General features: G+C 42.3%; 1 protein-coding gene across 7 annotated transcripts in view; it reads right to left on the bottom strand.

Annotated features, from left to right (window-relative positions):
• LOC131573160 (DENN domain-containing protein 5B) overlaps positions 1 to 21,433 on the bottom strand; it is a 103,105-nt gene that overhangs the window by 28,836 nt on the left and 52,836 nt on the right. For 4 of the 7 annotated variants that reach the window (XM_058826834.1, XM_058826837.1, XM_058826836.1 and 1 more), the window contains 5 exons: positions 20,611 to 21,277; positions 10,294 to 10,481; positions 6,581 to 7,114; positions 5,006 to 5,237; positions 2,806 to 2,956 (listed from right to left, as the gene is read on the bottom strand). In XM_058826834.1, the coding sequence (XP_058682817.1) occupies positions 2,806 to 2,956; positions 5,006 to 5,237; positions 6,581 to 7,114; positions 10,294 to 10,481; positions 20,611 to 21,277 (1,772 nt within the window). Of the gene's footprint in view, positions 1 to 2,805; positions 2,957 to 4,130; positions 4,218 to 5,005; positions 5,238 to 6,580; positions 7,115 to 10,293; positions 10,482 to 20,610; positions 21,278 to 21,433 lie in introns of all 7 variants that reach the window. The other 3 variants (XM_058826832.1, XM_058826835.1, XM_058826833.1) reach the window with 1 other exon arrangement.

The following is a 21,433-nucleotide window of genomic DNA, read 5'->3' as shown; positions in this document are numbered from 1 at the left end:
AGAAAATGCACACAAGGAAGAAGGGAACACACTGAAACTGCAGTGTGGTGCTGGGGTTTGAGAAAGAAAATGAGGGCTCTGGAAACCACAGCTCTTGTCCAGAATAATAGAGAAATAGCCTGTTTTCTCCTGGGATGTTTTCCAGAAGGACTTCTGCAGAAGCCTTCGCTTTACAGGGTCAGAGCAGAGCAGAGGGGATGCTTTTGCTCCCAGAGGGAGCTTGCAGCTGCTCTCTGTAGATGCAGAAGGTTTTCCCATGATGTGGGGGATGTATCAAAGGCAAGGAGCACAGCAAGTCCCTCAAGTGGGGACACTGCTGTCTGATGGGAAGGAGGACAGATCTAGGTGGGGTGTTTCAGTTTGGGTTTAGTTTAAATCACATAAAGGATCTAGAACTGAAATGAGAAGTGTTTGCTGTCTGCCATTATATTTGTGATTTAGATATAGCATATTACACATGCAACAGCCCAGTAACTGACAGAGGTATCTCCAGTGCCCCTCCTGCTTACAGGAAGGGAACAGCTAGATAACATTATCAGCTCTGGTTATATATTTGTTCGTTTATCAGCCCAGAAAGGGAAGCAATAAATCCCTGATTGCTGGCCACTGAGGACATGTTTTCATTAAAACAGCTTTGAATTGGTTTATTTGCTACTGTCCAGCAACAGTTGACTGCAACACGGTAATTATTCCCCATTTCCCAAAAATACACTTCCATACAAAATTCAGGACAAAATTTGCTATGTAAAACCGAAGCCTGCAAAAATAATTCTCATCTACACAGCAATATCCTTTGCATTAATTTTATAATATAAACACACAATAGCTACACCTGAAGAGTCTGGAAATGTAGCTGGAATATTCTCCTACCCCATACCCACAAGCAACACTCCAGTCCTGTGAGTAAAATGCATCTCTAAGATTCATACACTGGGAAATTCAAATTAATGGAAGGCTATACTTCAGTTGATTTTGTGGTCAGAAAAATCATGCAGTATTTGCAGAAAGAATGGAAAAGCTGTTCTATACATGGGTGTAAAATCAGTGAGAAAAAGAGTCTTCTCAGCTGCTCACATGAAAACCAGGAAGAAGAAAGATATAAACAGAAGGTTTTCAGATTTTCCAATTACAAGCCTTTTTTGGCAACATACAACTGGAGGAATTCCAAACATTTGTCACTTGGACATTGCTTTGTAGTAAGTAATAGGGTTTTGGTACTTACAAATTCTGAAACATGCTGCAATCTAAATCAAAATTATCACTCAAAGAATTAAAGTCATTCTATAACAGGTACCAATCTAACAGAAGCAAACCTCAAAAGACATAAGTGAAACTGTTTTTAAGTGATGCTTATTCACAGATTCACTAAGATTTGCAATAGAGAGAGAAGTTTTAAGCAACTTTAAGCAGGTTGGGCACACTCACACTGTTGCTGACACTGTAAAACTGAAACCCACTCATAAGGGTTAAGAGGCAGACTGCTAAATTCAGCATCTCACAAGATGAAGAAATCCTCCATTCTTCAAAGGACCATTACCCATACAATTCTGTCTCCATTTGCAGGAAGACTAGAAGCAAAAGAACTTTGAAGTATGTGTTCCTCCTTTTTGGTTGATCCTGGGGTTTTTTAGATTTCTGTTAAAGAACTCCATTTTTTTAAACATTCAGTACTTAAGGATATCTTACCTATTGCAATTCTTATTAATAACTTGCAATTCTAGGAGGTTATTAAAAAGCTATTTTATTATTTATTCTATTAAAATGCTTAGCTAGCATTGGTATGCACAAAAGGTGTATAAATGGAACAGAGTGGGCACCTCACACAGAAGCTCAGAGCAGCATGTGTGCATGCACACGTTTAAAACAAGAGGTAGTTTTAATATTTGGACAATTGCAGTCTTTGAAGCTTTTGGATTTACCTGTGCTCCCACATTTTGACTTCCAGAAACTGAGGGCTTCAGCTGATAATTTAATGAGCTCGTAATCAACGATGCACAAATATTTCACTTTTGAAGAGGGAGAAACCCCTCATTCATGGGTTTTAAAGAAAAAAAGATTAAAAATAAAGGAATTCACAGCACTTACTTTGTATTATAACTGCACAGATATAAAGTGTATCAGTGCTCCGGGCTGCCATTTCACATCAGGTAAATGAACCATGTAATGGCATGCTCAATTCCACAGCTATAGGTACCCCTACCCTCTTTATCAAAGTGCACCACAGAACCTTATCAGACTCAAAAAAGAAACCCAGGTACAGAACCACATACTTCCCACCCTCACCAAGTTATTCTTCCAGGGTATTCCAATGTGGCAACTGAAAGAGAGCTATAAAAATCTCTGGGTCATGTAATAACTGCTAAAGAAAAGAAAGGACCAGAGTGGACACTAATTTCATTCCACATGATGGTGTCAAGGTTTCAACACCAAAATTTCTTTCAGAATCTGAATTTTGACTTGAGATCCCAAATTACTGTATTCAGTGCAAAACAGCCAAACAATTAATTTGAAACTCATGAGACCAATTACAAAGCAAAAACTATGCATAAGAAGACAGAGTAGTTACCACTCAACAGAAAACAACAGTGAGGAATCTTCCCCAAAACAGAGCTAACGCTTCCTGACACAACCCAAACTATGGGGATATTTTCAAAAGTCGCAGCCCATACAAACCAGCAATGGAAACAGCTGTTGGGTTCATTAGACTGGCTATATGCCATCTAAAATTAGGACTTCTCTCCAATGATGTGAGTGGTTTGTATGAGAAACCTGCTTTTAAATCCAGAAAATAAAAACCACGCTTACTTGTTATTGGTGGGTCCCGTTGCCAAGACATCCGACTGCAGCTTTGGGAAAAATCCTTGTTCGTATTTCCCTTGGCCAATCTTCATATCAAGCAGGTGAGGGTGGATGGCCGTGTGGTCAATCTTCATCAGCCGCTGCTCGATGGACTGGGCTGCAGGTGACAGTCACAGGTGAACAACTGCGTCACGGCCCACCCGAGGGCACGCGCTGCCGCAACAGCGGCGGTCATGCTCAGACCCCTGAAAACCCACTAGAAAGTTAAATAGTGACCTTAGACACAGAAATCTGCCACTCACAGAGGTGAGGAGACACTTGTGCTGGAGGTTTTTTTAATTGTGCTTTTAGTTTCTTTACCCAACACAACAAGCACTGGTGCAAGCAAGTTAGCTGTTAAGCAAGCAGGTATTTACAGGAGCCTACGAGTTCCACTAGGAACAGGCAAGAGCAAAGCTAACTTTCCCTGAAATTCCTTCTTTGATTTTAAGGCTTCCTCAGAATAACAGAGACATCCAAGGCCAGCTGCAACCCCTGTAGGAATGGGCACCTTGCTTAGCTCCAGACACTTTCCCTGAGTAGATACATGGAGGGGGACACCTGAGTTTTGCAATTATCTGGGACTATAGTGATCCTCCTCCTGAAACTAGATCTGCCTTCACTGGATGACAGGCCTTCAAAAAAGCATAGCTAACTGCAGCAAGACATGAACAGCATCAAGAGGATGAGCAGATCCTTGGAAACAGGGAAAGCTATGGTAAGATGAGAGAGGGCTCCCTGGGAATCTCAGCTGCACTGAGACCAAAGCAGTTCAATCCTTTGCCTCAAGGACTTGAGGGTTTGAATCTCAAACCTTGAGCAGAATGAAAATAAAACCTGTCACTCTCTTAACTCGTATGTGTGAGGTGTATGGGCAAATTCAGCGTTTAATTAGCAACTTTAATATTCAACTCCTTCTAGCCCATCTATTAACAGGCAGGCCTGCTCCTTCAGCCTATCACAGCTAGTGAATACAGATGCAAAATGTGGAAGCTAAAACTGTTTTCCATTTGTTAAGAACAATGCAGAACTAATTTCCTATTTTATAAAACTGTGATGGGAAAGAAGCTGTCACAAGATTTACATACATTATCATTAGAAACTCAGCAAGTATTTTTTTCCCCTCTTAAAAAAAATATCACTTTGTACGGTTCCATTTTGGAGAAAAGGAGTGGGTAGTGTGGGGTCAGAGGATTTGAAGGGCTCTGAAAACAGTTAAACAAACAGGTGCTGGATCAGTGCTGGGGTCACATATACTGTGAATAGTAAATATGAAGGAAAATTCATATTACTATCAGCCTGCTGCTTTTCACAGGACAGAAAATGAGGTTCTGGTGCCACAATATCTGCCAAAACTAGACGCTGAATAGACAGCTGACCTGCAAATTAGAATTGGGTTTAGACAGAAAAAAACAGACACAGATTTCTATTTCTGACATGTTTATAATAAGTAAAACAACGAGGGAGTTAAACAAAAAAAAAAAAAAAAACCAGCATGAGAAATGTGTTTGCCCTAGCTTACTAATACGTGTTCCAGCACATTTAGGAGTATAATTTTCCTGTATTACCTAGAAATTAAATAAATACTTGCACAAGCATTAAGTAAGAAATTCAAGTATAATTTGAAAAGGCGTCCTGTGACAGTAATGGAAAAAAATTCCAAGCCTTCAGTACAGCGTATTGTTCATTAACACTGAACATCTATTGCTGGAGGTACTAAATATGCCACACAGGATTACGTCCCCTGCTGCTCTGACCAAATGGTGCAAGGCAAAACAACTTCTTTTTATGGGAAGGGGGAGACACTGGGGCTCGACTCCTCAGTGTGGCTGGCACTGGTCCCACCACCAGGGTGAAGGAAAGCTCTCCTGGCAATGGAACAGGAGCTGCCTGAAATGAGAAACTGTGAGCCAGTTCCATTTGGGTTTGGCTTGATTTTATTAAAGGCACCAGCCCAGGAGAGCTAAAAGGGAAGGTAAAGGCTCCTGACATTTCTGGTGTTTAGCACGCTCAAGTTTTTGCTTAGGTGAGACAAGACACTGCTGAGTCCTCCTCAGGTAGCTCTAGGACTTCCTCATCAACTGCAACGTTCAGATGACTGAGGACCTCTATTTCTTGGTGGCTGACATTGTACTTTTGAATATTTTACCAGCCCATCTGAACATACCTGCTTCTTTCAAAGTGCTGCATTTCTGGTAGTTGGATGTCCGCAGTGCAGGGGCCCTGACATTGTATAGCCTTATTTTCTCAATTCGGGAGTCAAAAACTCGTAGAAAAGGGTCCTTCTCTTCCCATTGGGACATTATCTTATTGTCTATGAAGGTTGCAAACATCTGTGTTTCGATGAAGTGTGAAAGGAATGGGAGGTAAGGCTCGGGTTGGTCCGAAAGGAAGGAAGCCTGAAATACAGAACAGCTCATTAGTGCCACGATCCCGCCCAGCGCTGATGTGCCCAGCCATCCTTCGGCACAGAACTGATCCAGCAGCCAGCAGGAAGGCTTGGACAAGGCTTCCCCCACCATAAAAACACCTCTCAGAGAGCTGTGAATCCATCTGCAAAGGGGTTTGGTTCACAACTGTAAGGATTAAGCAGTCAGGGATGCTTTGTGATAGCTTCAACAAAGGGAATATGGATTTACTGAAGTAGTGCTCATTCTGCCTGCTTTTTCAAAGCAAGCTAGCAGCTATCACCCCCCAGGAATAAACCCTGTGAAAGGCATGGCAGACCATCACATGTGCTGTAATGGTCCTCTGGTTTGGGCATCGTTGCCTGGAACCATATCACTTATTAAGGTGTCACACATATCAAGAGTGGTACAGTGCTCCTCAGCTGATGCTCTTGTGGATGTTACAGGGAAATTAATCATAAATTTCCAATTAGTACTGTGTGTCTAAGTCTCTCACTGAGCTTTGAAAACCCTAAAATTAACAGCCCATTTTATTGCAGAAGCACTAGCAGAGATGGCCTAAACAGCCCCATCCTTTTGAATGCTGCACTGCTTAATGCCCGAAAACAAACAAACCAAGAAAAGGCATTGCAGCAATTTTTTAAATAAAAAATTGACTCAGATCAGTATTTAGTCTGCTTCTCACTGTTCATCCTTTTAACCCTTTCCTTAGAGAAGGACTTGTATCTAAGAGATGATGGCTAAGAACACTGTCTTCTTCATAGGGCCACTCAGCAGCTGTGCAAGCTTCCCAACATTTCCCATTCCTTCTGCTATCCTCCCATCTCTTCACATCCCCATTTCCAGCCTCAAGGGAGTCCTTTTCCCTCTTGTGCATACGCTACAATGGAGTCATGACAATACCCTTTAAGTGATAACCTTCTTCAGAACATTACCCATTACAAAACACCTCTACTGTGACATTAGGGAATATGGAAGACTAGATTTGTTTTTTGTCTCAAGTGTGCACCTCTCCTCTCAAAGGAAGAAAGTAAGACAGAAAAAGAAGTCACTTTGAATTGCTACCCTTCCACCAAGGCCACAGGAACAGCCCCATGAGCAAGGCAGAAGCCTGCCAGCTTGGTTTGTACAAGCCAGGGTGGCTCTGAACAGCTCAGTGGATGTGCTCCAATTTACTCTGGCAGGAGATCTGGCCCCGTGTAATGGAAATGGACAAATCTCTCAGTGAGGCAGATGAGGAACGGCAGATTAAAGAGTACCTAGGCTATATATACAAATACAGCTATCCTCCCTCCCCCTTTTAGATGGAGACACGAATACATGGCTATCTTTACTTTGTCAAAGTTTTGCATTTGTTCCCTGTTTGTCAGCCACGACTCCATGTCAGGGGCAGCCTGGATGACGAAAGCCTCGTAGTCTGCGAACATCTGCGTGAAGCGGTTGGCAAAAACCTCGCGTAGCTGCACGTTCAGTTTGTAGTCCCTCAGCTCCAGCTCCTCACATGACAACTTCCCATCCTTCTCCTCTGTGAGGGGGGTGGTGATGGTCATCTTCTCCATGGTCACGCCCGTTCTCTTGGCCAGGGCCTGCAGGCGGGCGATCGTCTCGTTGCCTTTCAGCAGCTCGTACATGTTGAGGGCATTGCTGGGGATGTTCCCGTTCTTCTTGTCGTTCACCAGGTCACTAAGAACCAAGTTCTTGAGCTTGGTGGCGCTGTCACTGCAATGCAGGTTGCCTTCTGGAGGGATCCCAAACTGCAGGAGAACCTCGGAGATTTCCTGGATAAACTCCAGCTTGTTGGGGAACTGCGGGAATTCCTCTGGCAGTTCGATGAAGTGGTTATCGATGTCGACAAAGCACAAGTTTGCCTGAAATACAAACAAAAGTTTCAAAATGGATGCCCAGCACTGAAGTGGTTCTTCTGTGATGCAGCCTTTTCTCCCAGGGTGCTTCCAGAGAGAAGGGTAAGTGCACACGTATGCAGGACGCTTTAGCAGTGCTGTCTAGCCCGTGACATTTCAGACTCCAGTAAAGCTGAGGGTCAACTGGATGACAAATAAAGGCTCCTGGCCATCTCCTGTTTCCCCAGGACACGCAGACCCCAAACTTCCCAGCACAAAGATTTCATATGCCCTCCCAGAGCAGCCAAGGACACACCACCAAGCAGGAAGTGCAGCACCACTTCTCAGCCCATGTAAACACCCAAACACCCTTTGTGTGAATTACTGCATCTCACAGACACATTTATTTTACCAGGATCCAACTGCAAGAACCCTCTGCAACTGTGCTACCAAGAAATGAGACATTCAGAAATGAGAAAGATGATGCTGCTTCAAGCAAAACTACAAAAGAGGGTCCCACGGAAATCCTTTGGGATTATGTCTGAGTGCAGCTTTGTACACTCAAGGCCAAGTCTTATTTCCCCACTCCCTGACCCCCTGTTTCCATGGAGGGTTTTAATATTGGCAGTTCCTCTTCCTGAGATTTAAAGAGAGTGCTCTTAGCTTTGCTATGAGTGGAGATGGATCTCAGCCCACAAGATTAAAGCTAAGTGAAGACATTAATCTAGCAGAGCAGATACTTTTACTAGGAAAGTGTCAATGGATAGAAGAACCCCACATAAAAATTAATTACATTGCAAATGCACCCTCAGGAATAATAGCAGAATGAAAAACAGTAATTGATCTTCTGAACAGCAGCTTACATCTGAAATTCACTGTCTGAGTGCACTGAGTAAAATCTTAAACCAGGTCAGATTCCCAAGGTGCTGAGCTCTGATGCTTTTTATCCTGGCATAAAACTGCAGTACAGGAGATGCAAAAAACCCATAGGGCAGCAGCAGGTCTTTGTTAGCCTGACTTGGCCATTAGCACAGCTCCTCCGTCTTCTCCCAGGCACTTTTAGTCCTCTTTATCTGTTACCAAACACCCCAGACTAATCTTCAGATTATGTGACGATAAATTATTTATTTTCCTTCATTTTTGAAAAGGTTAATTTCAGCAGGACAATACATTCCACAGCAAAGATGTTCATAATATATTGGATATTTCAGGGACATGTTTATTAACATTAATCACCTTTCACATAGATACTTTAAAGTTTATTAGGATTCACCTGCTAAAGCAGAAGTGTCCCTTCAGCTTTTTTGTATTAAATTTAGTCTGTACAGAGAAAAGCATTTCTTCATACAAAATGATTTGCTTTATTTAACTGTGCAGCTATTACACAGTTGGGGTATGCGTCAGTATAGTTCTTCCGCTCAGGGACTGCCTTCTTATCTATCAATATTTCATTTCAAAGGCTTTTTAATTTCAGCTCTGCATATCATTTACAAAATTTGAAAAATGAGATTTGGATTCAGAAAACCCTTGGGGAATTGGTCTCACTTCTCTCTTCAGAAACATCTGATGATTAAAGTTAATGCAGGGAGATTAGTAACCTTAAGACAGCATGATGGCCAGTTGTTAGAATTTTTATCTCTAACAAACAAATGGTTTATATTTAGAGCAAGAGCTTGAAAAGCTAGCCCCTAGCCTGAACAATAAAGGAATGCTGATGTGAACAGCGCTTCATCACTGCTCGCATGCTGAGGGATTTTTTATTTTTTATTGTCTAGAGAATATGAGATTCAAGATCTTCCCTGTTCAATATGTCTTCTTTCTCTCCCTCTACCACAATTACTGGACCTGTGGTATTCATAAATGCTGGTATTTTTCACTCATTTATTAAACATCATGGAGGGGGCAGATTCCACCCCACTCTTACTCTTCCCTCCCTGGTGATATTTGTTATTCCAATGATAGTACAGTATTAAATACTGTCACATTAAAATTTTAATTTATGGAAAATGACAGCTTAATCTGCTAACCAAAAGCATGTGACTAATAATTTTAAAAATCGTGGTAATTATGTAATATAAGCACGGTTTTACTGAGGAACATAGCTAGATAGCAGCTTTGCTTCCACACCAGTAGAGATTTCATGTGCTTCAGTCACTGTATCCATGAGGTAAAACTTGATTTGCAGTTCCATGCCACTAAGGCTGACCCAGTCACCTTCATGCAATACGTGAAATAGACCTTCATTAAAAATTGTATTACCCTGCCCTGTTTGTCCCTCCACTTCCACACAAAACCTCCCACTCCTGCACATTCTCCTCTGCTGCTGCTGCTCCCATCTGTCTTCTCAGTCAGAGCAGGTACTTGAAAGCCTTAAGGACTCTGCCCCCCAGGAGAGCCCCCTCAGCAGAGCCACTGTCAGGAGATGTCCCTGCTGTATGAGCAGATACTCTTGGAGTTCACACTGATTTTAAGAAGAAACCTAAGTTTAAAAGCACATGGCATGCTCTGGTTCCAGTCAACATCTGGAATGCAGACAGGTAAGCCATATCCCAAAGATTTTGCCATATGGCCAGGTTAAATCGTGAAGCATTTTTAATCACCTTCAGCAAATTTTGAGGGGAAAAATCTCCATTTCACTCTCCACACCACCAGGGATTTAACCCTGAGATTAAGAGGATGACTCCTCCTTCCTTTTTTTTTTCCTCTCTAAGTGGTTCATAGGCAAAGTATTAATGCAAACCTGGCCCAGTGATGGAACACATGGGCTCAGCCAGGGATGGGATGGGGCTGGCAGGACAAGGCACGCTCCACAGCAGCAGGAGGACAAGGACAGGTTTACACCATCTAGCAACTGCACCTGAGATCCAGATCCATCAAGATCCTCCCCAAATGAAATGCTCTTTAGCCCCCTGTCAGTAGGACTGCGACACTGATGGAGTAACAGAACCTGGTGAAGCGTGTGATGTAGGGAAAGCCGACAAGCTTTGTCACAACAAACAGCAGAAAGAGAAGCTTTTGGAAATCAAAACAGTGAGTGGTACTAAATTAAGAAATGGACCAAGAAGGGCTGTGGAGACTTCCCTGCTATCTCACTTCACACTTTCCACAGAGCCAGAGAAGCCTCCTAACACCAGGCACTATTTTCCAGCAGAAATTCACACAGTATAAGGTATTTCAGGACAGCAACCCCAAAGGTGGACACTGACCTCCTGAGGCAGCTCCAGCTTGGAGCGGTCGGTTCCCTCCTTAGACTGCAGCCCCATCAGGTAGGGAACAGGAGCATCCAGAAAATGCAGGAGAGAGGCAGGAAGGATGGGGACATACACATGCTGCCATTGAAATGGGAACAGCAGTGTTGTGATTCCCTCTGCCACCGTCATCAGGCGCTGATAATCTAGACATGGGAGAGAGAAAGACACAAATTGAATTATCTCCCTGTGTTCTGCTTTTGAGATCTGTTTGGCAAGGACATCAGTGACAAACAAGCCAGTAATCGTGCTTATATGATAAGATGTTGTTTGGAAAAAAGGCAGTACTTAAAAACCTTCAATATTATTTAATCCAGTAACACTCATTCCTCCCATTAAGAAACTGCTGAGCATAGATATTCATACCTTATCTAGATCCATTCTAAATTAATTAATTAATCCATTTTAAATTAATTTATTTAAAAGATACCAAAAGTTCTGTCTCTAGTACAGGATAATAAAACTCTAATTCCATAACAAGCCTATGTTTTTACATGGGAAGAAGAGGAGAAAGAAGTGAACTTCAAGGAAACAGTGTGGTTTCTTGCTTGCTCCTGCCTGCCTGCTTCTGCTCCACTTGCTACTATTTCAAAAGCTGAGTGTACTTTCCAGCCGACTTGTCTTGGCCACATACCAGCAGAAGTTTACAGTCTCTAAGTATATAAAAGCAGTGCTTTTAAGTTAAATCTAAACAGAAGCCTAATATAAATTTAGTTCTCAAATATATTCTGTGTAGCTAGTACATTTATATTACATTACTTTCCCAAATTTGTATTTCACCCACTAGTTAATTTGATTTTAATAGGACAATGTGTATTATGTTTTAAATTAAAAGTTATTTTGGTTCAGCTGAGCTGGATGCTTCAGAATTTGGGTAAGAACAAATTATTTATCAAATATTCAGCTGGCATAATGCAATAGCACAAGCTATTTATTAATATAAATGAGTGGATAAATTGAGAACAAATTTTTAAAATCAATAAATAAATCACACAGCAGTCTTAAAGAGATGGTCATCCTTACAGCAAATCTCAAACTGCAGACAATCCATCTGAAACCAGGTAAAGATCCCTGGATTTGTAAGCTCCATGGCTGTGTCCAAACCCAAGCCTCATCTGTGCCAGGTGAGTCTCACACGCTCTGGCTTGAGCAACCAAAAGATTTTCTCGCACACAGAGGCCACACCCAGATCCTGGGTAACACTTGGGTTGTTGCCCATCTCTCCTAATCCTCTCTGCCCCACTCCAGGAAATGAAAGATGCATGTATGAACACTCTGATTCCCAGTCAGGTGACAAGGCTTTTTCCTGCAGGCCCATTGTTTTTGCCTGGAGAGGAGCCCAGCTTGACCTTTATTTCCTGAACATCCCAGCCTGAGACCTTGGCAGACACCAACAACAGTAAAAGTGCTGCCATCTGACACTGCTCAGCTATTAGGAGGTCACTGGGAAGATGTTCTTGAATAAATATGCAAATCACAACAACAAATTGCATAACCCATTCTCCTTGCTAGCACCTCTCTGTGGAAAACCAGCCACAATCTGCAAAAGGTCAACTGGCAGGGCAAAAACATTTTTCATCTTGTCTTACTAATAGCTATTCAGTCAGTCTTCAAAATTATTTTCATGCATAGGAGTCAGTCTCAAGGTTACACCTCCAAAACACTCCCAGCTGCAGATCAGTGGCTTATGAATCCCTGCCCATGCAATGGTCTATAATGATGTGTGTGCATTCCCTGCCTTGTTAAGGAGAACTTACACAAACTTGCGTCATAATACTTACTGGTGAATCTTGGGAGTCTCAACATTTCATAACTCTGAAAGCTTTAAAGACTAAAAAAAAAAAAAATCAAATAGAGTGAAACACCTTCAAAGTCTGTTCTGATCTGCACAGCCACATGAAGAAACAGGTCTTGGCAGAAAAGTTGCAAAGATCTTTTTGTATAAGAGCATTCAACTCTGGAAGTGCATGCTGCCTTTTCTCTGGTGCTACTCATAATATTTAACATGGTCACTAGCATTTTGTAATTTTGTAAATTTTGTAACTAATTTACTACAAAAAATGCTGTTTTTTAAAAAAAAACAATAAAAAACTAGTGATGACTAAATTATTAGGCTGTTTCCATCTAGCAATGCTTGTCAGTGATTAACAAATAAAATACGTTTATGTACCCAGCAGTTTTGACTGAAGAGAGGGAAGTTCCAAAAAATCTGTAAATATTTTTTTTGTTATCTGTTCAAAGAAGTCAGAAACTCTAGTTACTTTTAATGTACTTTCAAGGTTTATGTACTGTGTGTACTTTCTATGTTCTGTACAAGGTTAGCCACCTATCACATAAAGCTTGAAATAATTTTTGATCGAGAAATTCTTGTACCTATAATTTGAGAGAAGCCTACATGGTTACTGAGGACAACCTGGAAACAGGAGAACATTGAGGAAATGTGCCTGGGGAGGTTTAGATTGGATACTGAAAGGGTTGCTGAGCATTGCAACAGGTTGTCCAAGGTAGGGGTTGAGTCACCATCCCTGGAGGCATCTAAAAGACACGTAAATATGGCAATTAGAGACATGACTTAGTGGTGGGTTTGGCAGTGTTAGGTTTACAGCTGGAGTTGATCTTCAAGGTCTTTTTCAACCAGAATTATTCTATGACTCTTCACGGTTCAAAGCTCCATCTCTAATTTGTTCACAGAACGTTTTCCAAGAGAAACCGCTCAGGGAAGATAACCCCAGGGGCAAAGTGGTCCCTGGGGCTCCTGCTGCAACCACTGCCTCCTAATAGCTTAGCTGGATGTCTCTGACACAACCTGTTCACTAAGGGAAGGAGAGGGCACCAGAGCAAAGCTCACAGACTCTGGATCCACCTCTCTTTTCTGGCACCATCTGCCGAGGGTTCTCGGCCAAGCATCTCAACTCCCTGTGCAGGACATGCAGTGGCTGCAGGGACCTGCTCCACTGCAGGAACACCATGGCCAGCCACAGTGTGCCCAGGCCTGGTAACATTCACATGGCTCACAAGATACAGTGCTTAAAATGCACACCCTGAGATATTCCTGTAGAATTACCAATCACTGTCTTCTGCTGGAGGTAGAAACGGTTTCAGCACTTGAACATCAATTCCCTACAAATGTTCTTCTGAAAGAGTTCAAAACTTGACAATTTTTTGTCTTGATGTTGATTCTCCATAACATAATAACAGGACAATAATCAATAAGAAATATCTATGCCAAAGACCTTAAAGTTTAAACATAGGCAGTGACTGGAAAAACAAAACAAAACAAAATCTTCTTTTCATTATACATACTGGGAAAAGAAGCACTGAGATGTTAAGCAATTCACAAAGCTCAACATGAAAATCACTTTTCCTGCCACAAAAGAGTCTGATATCTCAAAATCCTTCCCATGCCGCAGCAGAGCAAAACCAAGATCCTTTGAAAAGGCAAAAAGACATCAGTGTTATCCCTGCCCCAAACAGCTAAGACCACATTCAGGTTCTACCCCCTAAACAGATCCAAATCTTTGATCATAATCAAACAGAAGAGAATTTCACCTGGGACCTTCTCAGCAAATTCCCAGTCCCAGGAATTCTGTGTATAAGGCATGTGCACACATGCTCATTCTCCCCAGGAACAGCATTCCTGCTGGGAACAGTGTAGTGTTATTCCAGGTTCAACACCCCCAGCCTTCCCGCTGAAAGCACAACTTGGCCATATTCCAGCTCTCTGTTCCAGTAACCCACCAAAGGTAGGGCAGAAAGGCTACCACTGAGCTGGAGTCACAGCCTAGAACCGCTAAATCCAGTCCAAGGCTTTAAAAATAGACCGTGCTCCTTTATTTTCCTTTTGAAGTCTCACTTTACATGTAATTGGAAAGCACTTGAAAGCATTTGAAAAGATTAGTTACCTGGACACCACTTCCTTTCCTCTACTGCTTTTAGAACACACATGAAGTATAAATGCAGCTTTGAAAAGCCAAATATTTAAAAATGCATCTCGGAAGATGATAATCAGATGGTATTCTCAAAGAGTACCTTATCAATATGCACAAAACAATTGTCTTTAAACAAAATAAACCAAACCAACAACAGAGGAAAAAAAAACATCAATGAACCTGAATGAATAAAAGCTGATTCTTTAGAGGGAAACACTTGAACAGGCTTTAAAACATTCTTGTGACCAACAGTTTTTCTACATGCTACCTCTTCAGTCCAAGTATTATAAGCAATTGTTATTTAACTGCCTTTTCTTTTATTTTCTTTTTTTTTGGTAACAAAATATGATTTAGATGAGACAGGTATATTGGAAAAACTGGAAAATAAAACTATTTTGCTTTGAGCTCTGAGTATGAGTCAAGAACAGCTCATAACCAGACCTGTTTTGGGTCTGAGTACCTTCAGATCTGTAATGTTTATATATAGCACACTGCAGATGAAACATGAAATCAGAAATCCACATTGGAGACAAAAATTGTTTTTGAAAGCAAAGGTTTTCAAATCAGATCTCAACAGCTCCACAGAAGCAGCACACAGAAGTGCTTCAGACATCAAAGTGCCCTGGAAGCTTCCACCTTTCATCTGGTTTGCGTGCTGGCAGCTGACAAGCCAGTCCTGGTGACTTTCAAGAGATGTTCAGATAAAACACACAAAAATGGTGCAGGAAATGTTTATTCACTGCAGAAACCACCTTGCAGCAGTGCTGCATTCAGGGAGCCTGGGCAGGTGCCATGACATGGGGCTGTAGCCAGCAGACTGTCCCAAGGAAATGACCCCTCAGTGCCCTTCCATCCCCGCAGGAAGGGCGCATTCGCCAGTGAGTGACACAGCACTCGGTTATGTGATAAAAGCAGAGTGGCAATTTATGCAAATATGAAAATACGTATTTTCTTGAACAGAAGGGTCAAGACAAGCCTGCAGCTAATTGCTTGAAGAATTAGTCTCTCAAACTGGGGGTCAGCTCTACCCCAAGAGAAACATCCCAAGGCCAATATTCACCGAGGCCAATTCTTACCTGTTTTCCTTGTTGGCCAACACGTCGTATAAAAAGTTTCTGCTTCAACATATTTCCAATTATATAATTTAACCATGTCCCAGCCTGCCATCAGCAGTTCAGCATACATTAATTTATGATTAGCTCCCATTACCAGCACAGTTAAGTCTCTGAGAAGAGGGCAAAAGTCTATGTCAAGGCTGACAAGGCACCAGCAGGACACATAAAGGTGCTCCTGAAGACACAAGGGAGTCTCTTGCTCTCTCCTGTGGCTGCTGGGGCAGAACAGGCTCCCCAGCCAGCAGAAGATGATGGGGAGAACACAAGAGCCCAGCAGGGTACAGAACTTTGCTCAAGATCACTTTAGACTGCCAAGTTATTTACCTGGCATTTGCCATAACTGCAGTGTAAAGGCCTAATTTAACTTTTTTCCCCTCACTCTGAAAAGATAAAGATGTTTCATCATGGAAAAAAAAAATGAGATCCAAATTAAAAAAAAAAAAAAACAAACAAACAAAAAAACGTGGAGAGGTTGTGGTGTGTGTATGCAGAGTGTTAAAAGCAGTGGCTCTATCTCCCTTCACAGCTCACTGTGAACACAAACAGGGCTGTGGCACAGACCTGAACCAGCTCCTCCTCCTTTTTTCCAGATGCTTTGAAACCTTCACTTTTCAGGTCATACTGTCTTTTGCTAACAAAATTGAGCAATTTCTAATTAAAAATCAATTTTGTCACTTCACCTAACTTAAAAAAGAAGACTGTATGTCATTCTCTGATTTTTCTACCCAATTACTTGTCTTTTTTCCAGGGAAACACGCACTGCAGCTTCTGAGTGCAGTTCTACTGAGGCCCTAAACCCAGGTGTCTTCCACAGCACACACAGATTTTGTCCCCATATAATTTGTTCTCTGCAATAACTTCCCAGGGATGTGGATGAATATTAGTGTGGAAGGCAACTATTTAAATAATGAGTAGAAGAGCCAAGGTTTTCTATGTAACTATTTGGTGTACAAGTGCTTTAAAAGGCAAACATATTATGCATGCATTAGTTTTCAAAAAATCTACCCCAAAACAGACTTCATAAGAAAGATCTTTCAGACACACCACTTTCTAGGCAATGACTTTATATATGCATAGTCATTTGTATTATAATTTCTAAGATGAAAAAAAAATGCAAAGAATATTTCAATCGTGGAGGAGCAATTACTCAAGCCCTTGGAAAAACAACTTGGAAAACACTCAGAATTATAATGAGTAGAAACAGCCTAAGCTCTAAGAAGTTTATCTGTGCCTCCTGCATACGTTCCCTCTCACACTTAAATCCCTCGAAAGGCAGACATACAAAATGGATTGCTGAGGTTTCCACAGAGCTCACAGTTTAATTCATCTCTCTCCAGCAGGAATCTCACACCAGTGGTGTTTTGTTAACTTATCCTTTGGAAATGTAGCAGCTATTGAAGAGTGGACATAAACAAGACCTTACATCTGTACAGTTGCATGGGAGAGCTGCGCTCTCAATAAAGGGCACTTACAAGAGCACTGCAGAGATGGCACCCTGAAGAATTGCAGGGAAAACATATCTAATCCCTCCCCTTGGTTTTCAAAGCCCAAATGTTGGAAAGCTGCCCTATTTATTATTAAAAATATTCTCTATATGCAGGAAGGATGTGACCTGAAGCTGCAGGAATTCATGTACAGTGAAAGTGATTTCAGGCACAGGTTTCCGTATCACCTTTGCTGACCAAAGTTGGCACTTCCCACCAGCACGGATTGTGATTAATTTTCTGGAAGACCACACAGTCCCCAGGAACAGTAAGGGCTGATCTTACCAGTCTTGCCACTGAGGTACAAGCACAGGTCTCTGCCAATTACCCAGCTATGCAGTCCAAAATATATGGGAACAAAGCATCTCAAAAAATGAGCTCATCATTCTTTGCTGCCAGTCTCTCTTCCGCCCTCTGCTTGACCACCGCAGCTGTAAAGTGAAGTTACAATCCACTACATTCCCTGCATTTTCCAAGTGATGGGGTACCAGCCACCCCTAAGACACCACCAGCAGTGCAACTGGATAGCCAAAGATGACTGCAGCAGTCATGGTACAAACAGACACTCATTGGTCCTGTCCCCAAGGCAGAGCTGTGCCAGACACACTCGTATCACGCTGGGAACACATCCAGGGCAAGCTGGGTAAAGTCATCCAACACCCTCACCTCTTCATTGACTTAGATGCCTTTGTTCTGGCTGCTGGAAATATTATGCCCCAGCTACAGGGTTAAAAATAAATGTTTTCATCCTCAACTCCTTGTTCCCTTGAGAAAAACCACTCCAGAAAAGTCAGTACAGTCTCTGTGCAACCTTCCTGCCAGCCTTTCACTGCTGTTATTACCAACTAAGCTTCTTGTATGATCAGGGTTGTGCAACAATTTATACTTTCACCACACCTCCCAAAAGAAGCCTTCTATAGAAGAAGAATTAAATTATTGGCAAGCTTAAATTAAAAGCTTCCTTCCAACAGGTGTAGGAGAACCACAAAAAAGTCAGCTTACATTTCCCATACGTGTTAACAGCAGCTCTCACTGAAATAGGTTAGTGAACTGAAGTAGGTTTTGGTCCAGCTCCCATTTCTTAAGTATTCCAGGATTATGCCAGTGAATTGTGATTTTGTGTAAATAATGCTGTCTTGCTTGAATTTGCAACCACAGGATCTTCTGCTAATCTCTTGTTGAGTTTGGGGAGGCTGCTGCAAGGCCAGGACTCTGGAAACAGTCCAATGAGTCCACCCTCTTTAAAGCAGGAAGGCAAAGATGGGCAAACTTGCAAAATCTCTCCCCCGTTTGTTATTTTGGAACAAGAGATATGTCAGCCAAAGCCTTTTCATCTTTTGCCTTGAAAGAACTTCGGAGCTAAAAACTGTTCCTCCCTGCTGGATCTCAAAGCTGAAGACAGCAGATTTCAGTACTTTCTAGGCTGGTTATATCTCAAATTGGAAAATAGCTGCTGTTTTCTTTTTCAGGAATTGCAAGACTGACATTTAAAAGAAGCCTCAGTGCACAATTAGTCAAGCACTCAGCTATCAGGGTATGCCAAAATTAAAGCTTTGCACTTGCCCTCCAATCCACATCCCTCACCTCTGGGAACCAGCATTAGGCTGCTATTTACATAATCACAGAATTTCCCTAATACAGCTATATACTTTTCCCCATGCACCATCAAATTGTGTCTATGTTAGACAGGCAAGTAAAAGTCATGTCAAGGACATCCCTAGATTCACAAATAGAAGAGAAGAGAGGGGGAGGAAAAAAATTCTGAAATTTGAAGGATGGAAAGGATTACTTCTCACTATTCTCACTTTTCTTTAAAAAAACCCCCACACAATGAAACCAAACAAACCAAGTAAACCCTTAAATTATAGCCAGTAACTGGAAGAACAACATTTATCTAACTTCTGGTGGACATGAAGGCTGAGTCAAAATTATTTAGTAGATATTTTATATATTTGTCTGTATATACAGGTTGCTCTCCACATGCACAAAATATTACTAAAATTAACCTGCAGCCTGACAAGCATATTTTTCCTAATGCTATCTTTCTGTGTGAAAGAAAACAGAAAAAAAAAAATTCTCAGTTCTCAGTGAGTCCATAAGCAGGGTGGGACTGATGAGCAGTGAGAGGCATTTCAGTGGTGCTGCTGTTTAATATCAAACCCCAGGGCAAAGTGGCAAAGGCAGCACGATTCAAACCGAGGAAGAAAGGGGATAAGTGCACACACACACACACACAAGCACGAGGGAGGGGAAAAGCAGCCTAATCAAAACTAACAGCAGGATTTCTGCTCACACTTCAAACTGAGAGAAGATAAAACCTTTCATTTTCAGTTCTTGAAAGCAAACCCCTGGAGTCCATGTGGAGAAGAGCTCTGCAAAGAACTATCAATCCTTTGAATTCAGTCATTTGCAGAAGAACTACCCTTTTTCCACCTCCCTGAACATTTTCCCACATTCTCAGTCATTTAGTTATTAGCACTACCATTACACACTTCCTGACCTTTCCTTTTATATGACAAACCCAAGCGACCCCTTCTGGAGCCTGAAGGTTCATTATCCATACTCATTTTAGATGATTTCCCATCCTCCCTCCCTGCTCCAATTTCAAGCTGTCTGTTGCTTGAACCACTTCTCTTGAAAAGCCTAGGTATCCAGCATCTTTTCCTCTTTTCACTGAAAGGTATGGGTACCTCCTGGCTTTAGGTTTTTCATTCTCCTCTGATGAAACCACTCCCTCCACCCCCAAAAATTTTTCCCTGATGCACATTTTCCTAATTTAGGGTCAGAATCGCAGATGCCATTTAGGAACCTGAATTACACAGACAGGCTTCCAGTGAGACTTAGAGGAACACCCCAAAAGTCTGAACATCCCCTTGAAAGTCAGCAGGAAAACTTAAACTTGACATGTTGGCATACCACCAGGGCAGGACCAACATCCTAGAGTAAACAGTAACAAGGGTGTAAAATCCCAAAGCAAGCCCAGTACTAAGTCAGGATTCCCCAACCCTGCAGCAGAGCATTGAACTATTACAGAAAGACACAACCTTAAGAGAAAGGTTTTCAAAACCAGATTTTCCAAAGCTTGCTGGCACACTTCAACATGAAACACGGACAGGCTCTGTGTAAGCAACTTCTGCCAGTGTTTGGCCAACTGCAATCTTAGTGTCTCAAAAAGAATCCTTGTCAGCAGCATTCCCAAATACCCCAAGCAGGGGTTCCCTAAAAAGGAATGACCTCTAGCTCCACTCAGTTTCAACCCACCATTAAATCTTTAGCCTCTAAAACACTCTCAGTGTTTTAACAAGAACATATCCATCATATGGGAGGCAGGAAATTACACCAGACTTCCATACACTGCTGAAATTTGAAAAACAAAGTAGTAGCAAGAGCGTCTTCTGCAAGATGTATTACTTTCTGCGGGTACTTTTGAAGAAGATAGGATTAATTTCATGCTGTCTTGCATGATCAAGGGCAATGTGAGGATAATAATCAAATGTATTCTATTGCTAGCTGCCACAAGTGATAAATACAATGCATAATTAAACAAGCAGCACCTAAACTGCCTGGAGGAAACAATTATTTAGTGCTTTCATTAGGACACACTCATTTCTCTCGTTTTTTTAATGCATTCTCACATTTCAAAAGATCAACCTTAGCTCTGTATAACATGAAATTCTATGAGCTCCTGTGGCTGCAGCTGCCCAGGAACTGCCCGCTGGAAACAGAAATTGCTGGATGAGTGCCCACCTTGTGAGTACAGGAGGATCTGCATCTCCAGAAGAACGCAAGTGAAGACCTGGACCAGGTTCTCCAGGCCCAGCAGCTCAAAGACCTCCCTCAGAGGGTAGTCAGAGAGTGGCAGCTCATTGGGCCCAGGTCTCTGGCAAATGATGGGCTCATAAACCCCGTAAAACTTGAGTGACCTCCCCGGGGGTGGCAGGGGCACCTCGTAGAGGATGTTGTGGATGTAGCTCTCCAGGGGAAGAGGTGGTGGCTGCTGGGAGGTCACTGCCTTGTAGAGCTGGATCAGGAACTTCTTGCAGGCTTGCATGAAGGGCAGAGGGGTGATGAGGCAGATGCACTTGGAGACGTAGAGCGTGTCCCTGCTGATGTCGTAGGAGTTGTAGCGCTGGAGCTTGGCGAGGGACGTGGCGTCGCCCTCATCGATGCTGCTGGCCAGGGAGTCCATGCTGCAGGAGGAGGAGGCACAGACACTGCTGTACTGCTCTGCATTGTGCATCTGGTACAGCGTCTGCATGGCTGTGCAGATCTGCTTGCTCGTGACCTCCTCGTAGAAGGTGAGCACAAAGCCGTACGTGCGGGAGCCATCCTCCCTGGTGATGATGAACGAGTGCAGCTGCGGGTCTCTGTTGTCCGCCTGCGTCCTGAAAGACAGCCCCTTGGGCATACACAGCTAAGAAAGGAGAAAAGAAATAGACAGAATTACCTAAGACACAATTTTGTTTTGCTGTCTTTGCTGTACAGGCACATTGTTTTTATCGGCTGCATCACAACAAGCCATTTCCCTTTAGACATAAAAGGTATCCAAGAACAAACAACCTAAAACTGA

This window comes from Poecile atricapillus, chromosome Z, assembly GCF_030490865.1.
Source record: "Poecile atricapillus isolate bPoeAtr1 chromosome Z, bPoeAtr1.hap1, whole genome shotgun sequence".
Classification (NCBI taxonomy): Eukaryota; Metazoa; Chordata; class Aves; order Passeriformes; family Paridae; genus Poecile; species Poecile atricapillus.
This window is presented reverse-complemented; position numbering and strand designations above follow the sequence as displayed.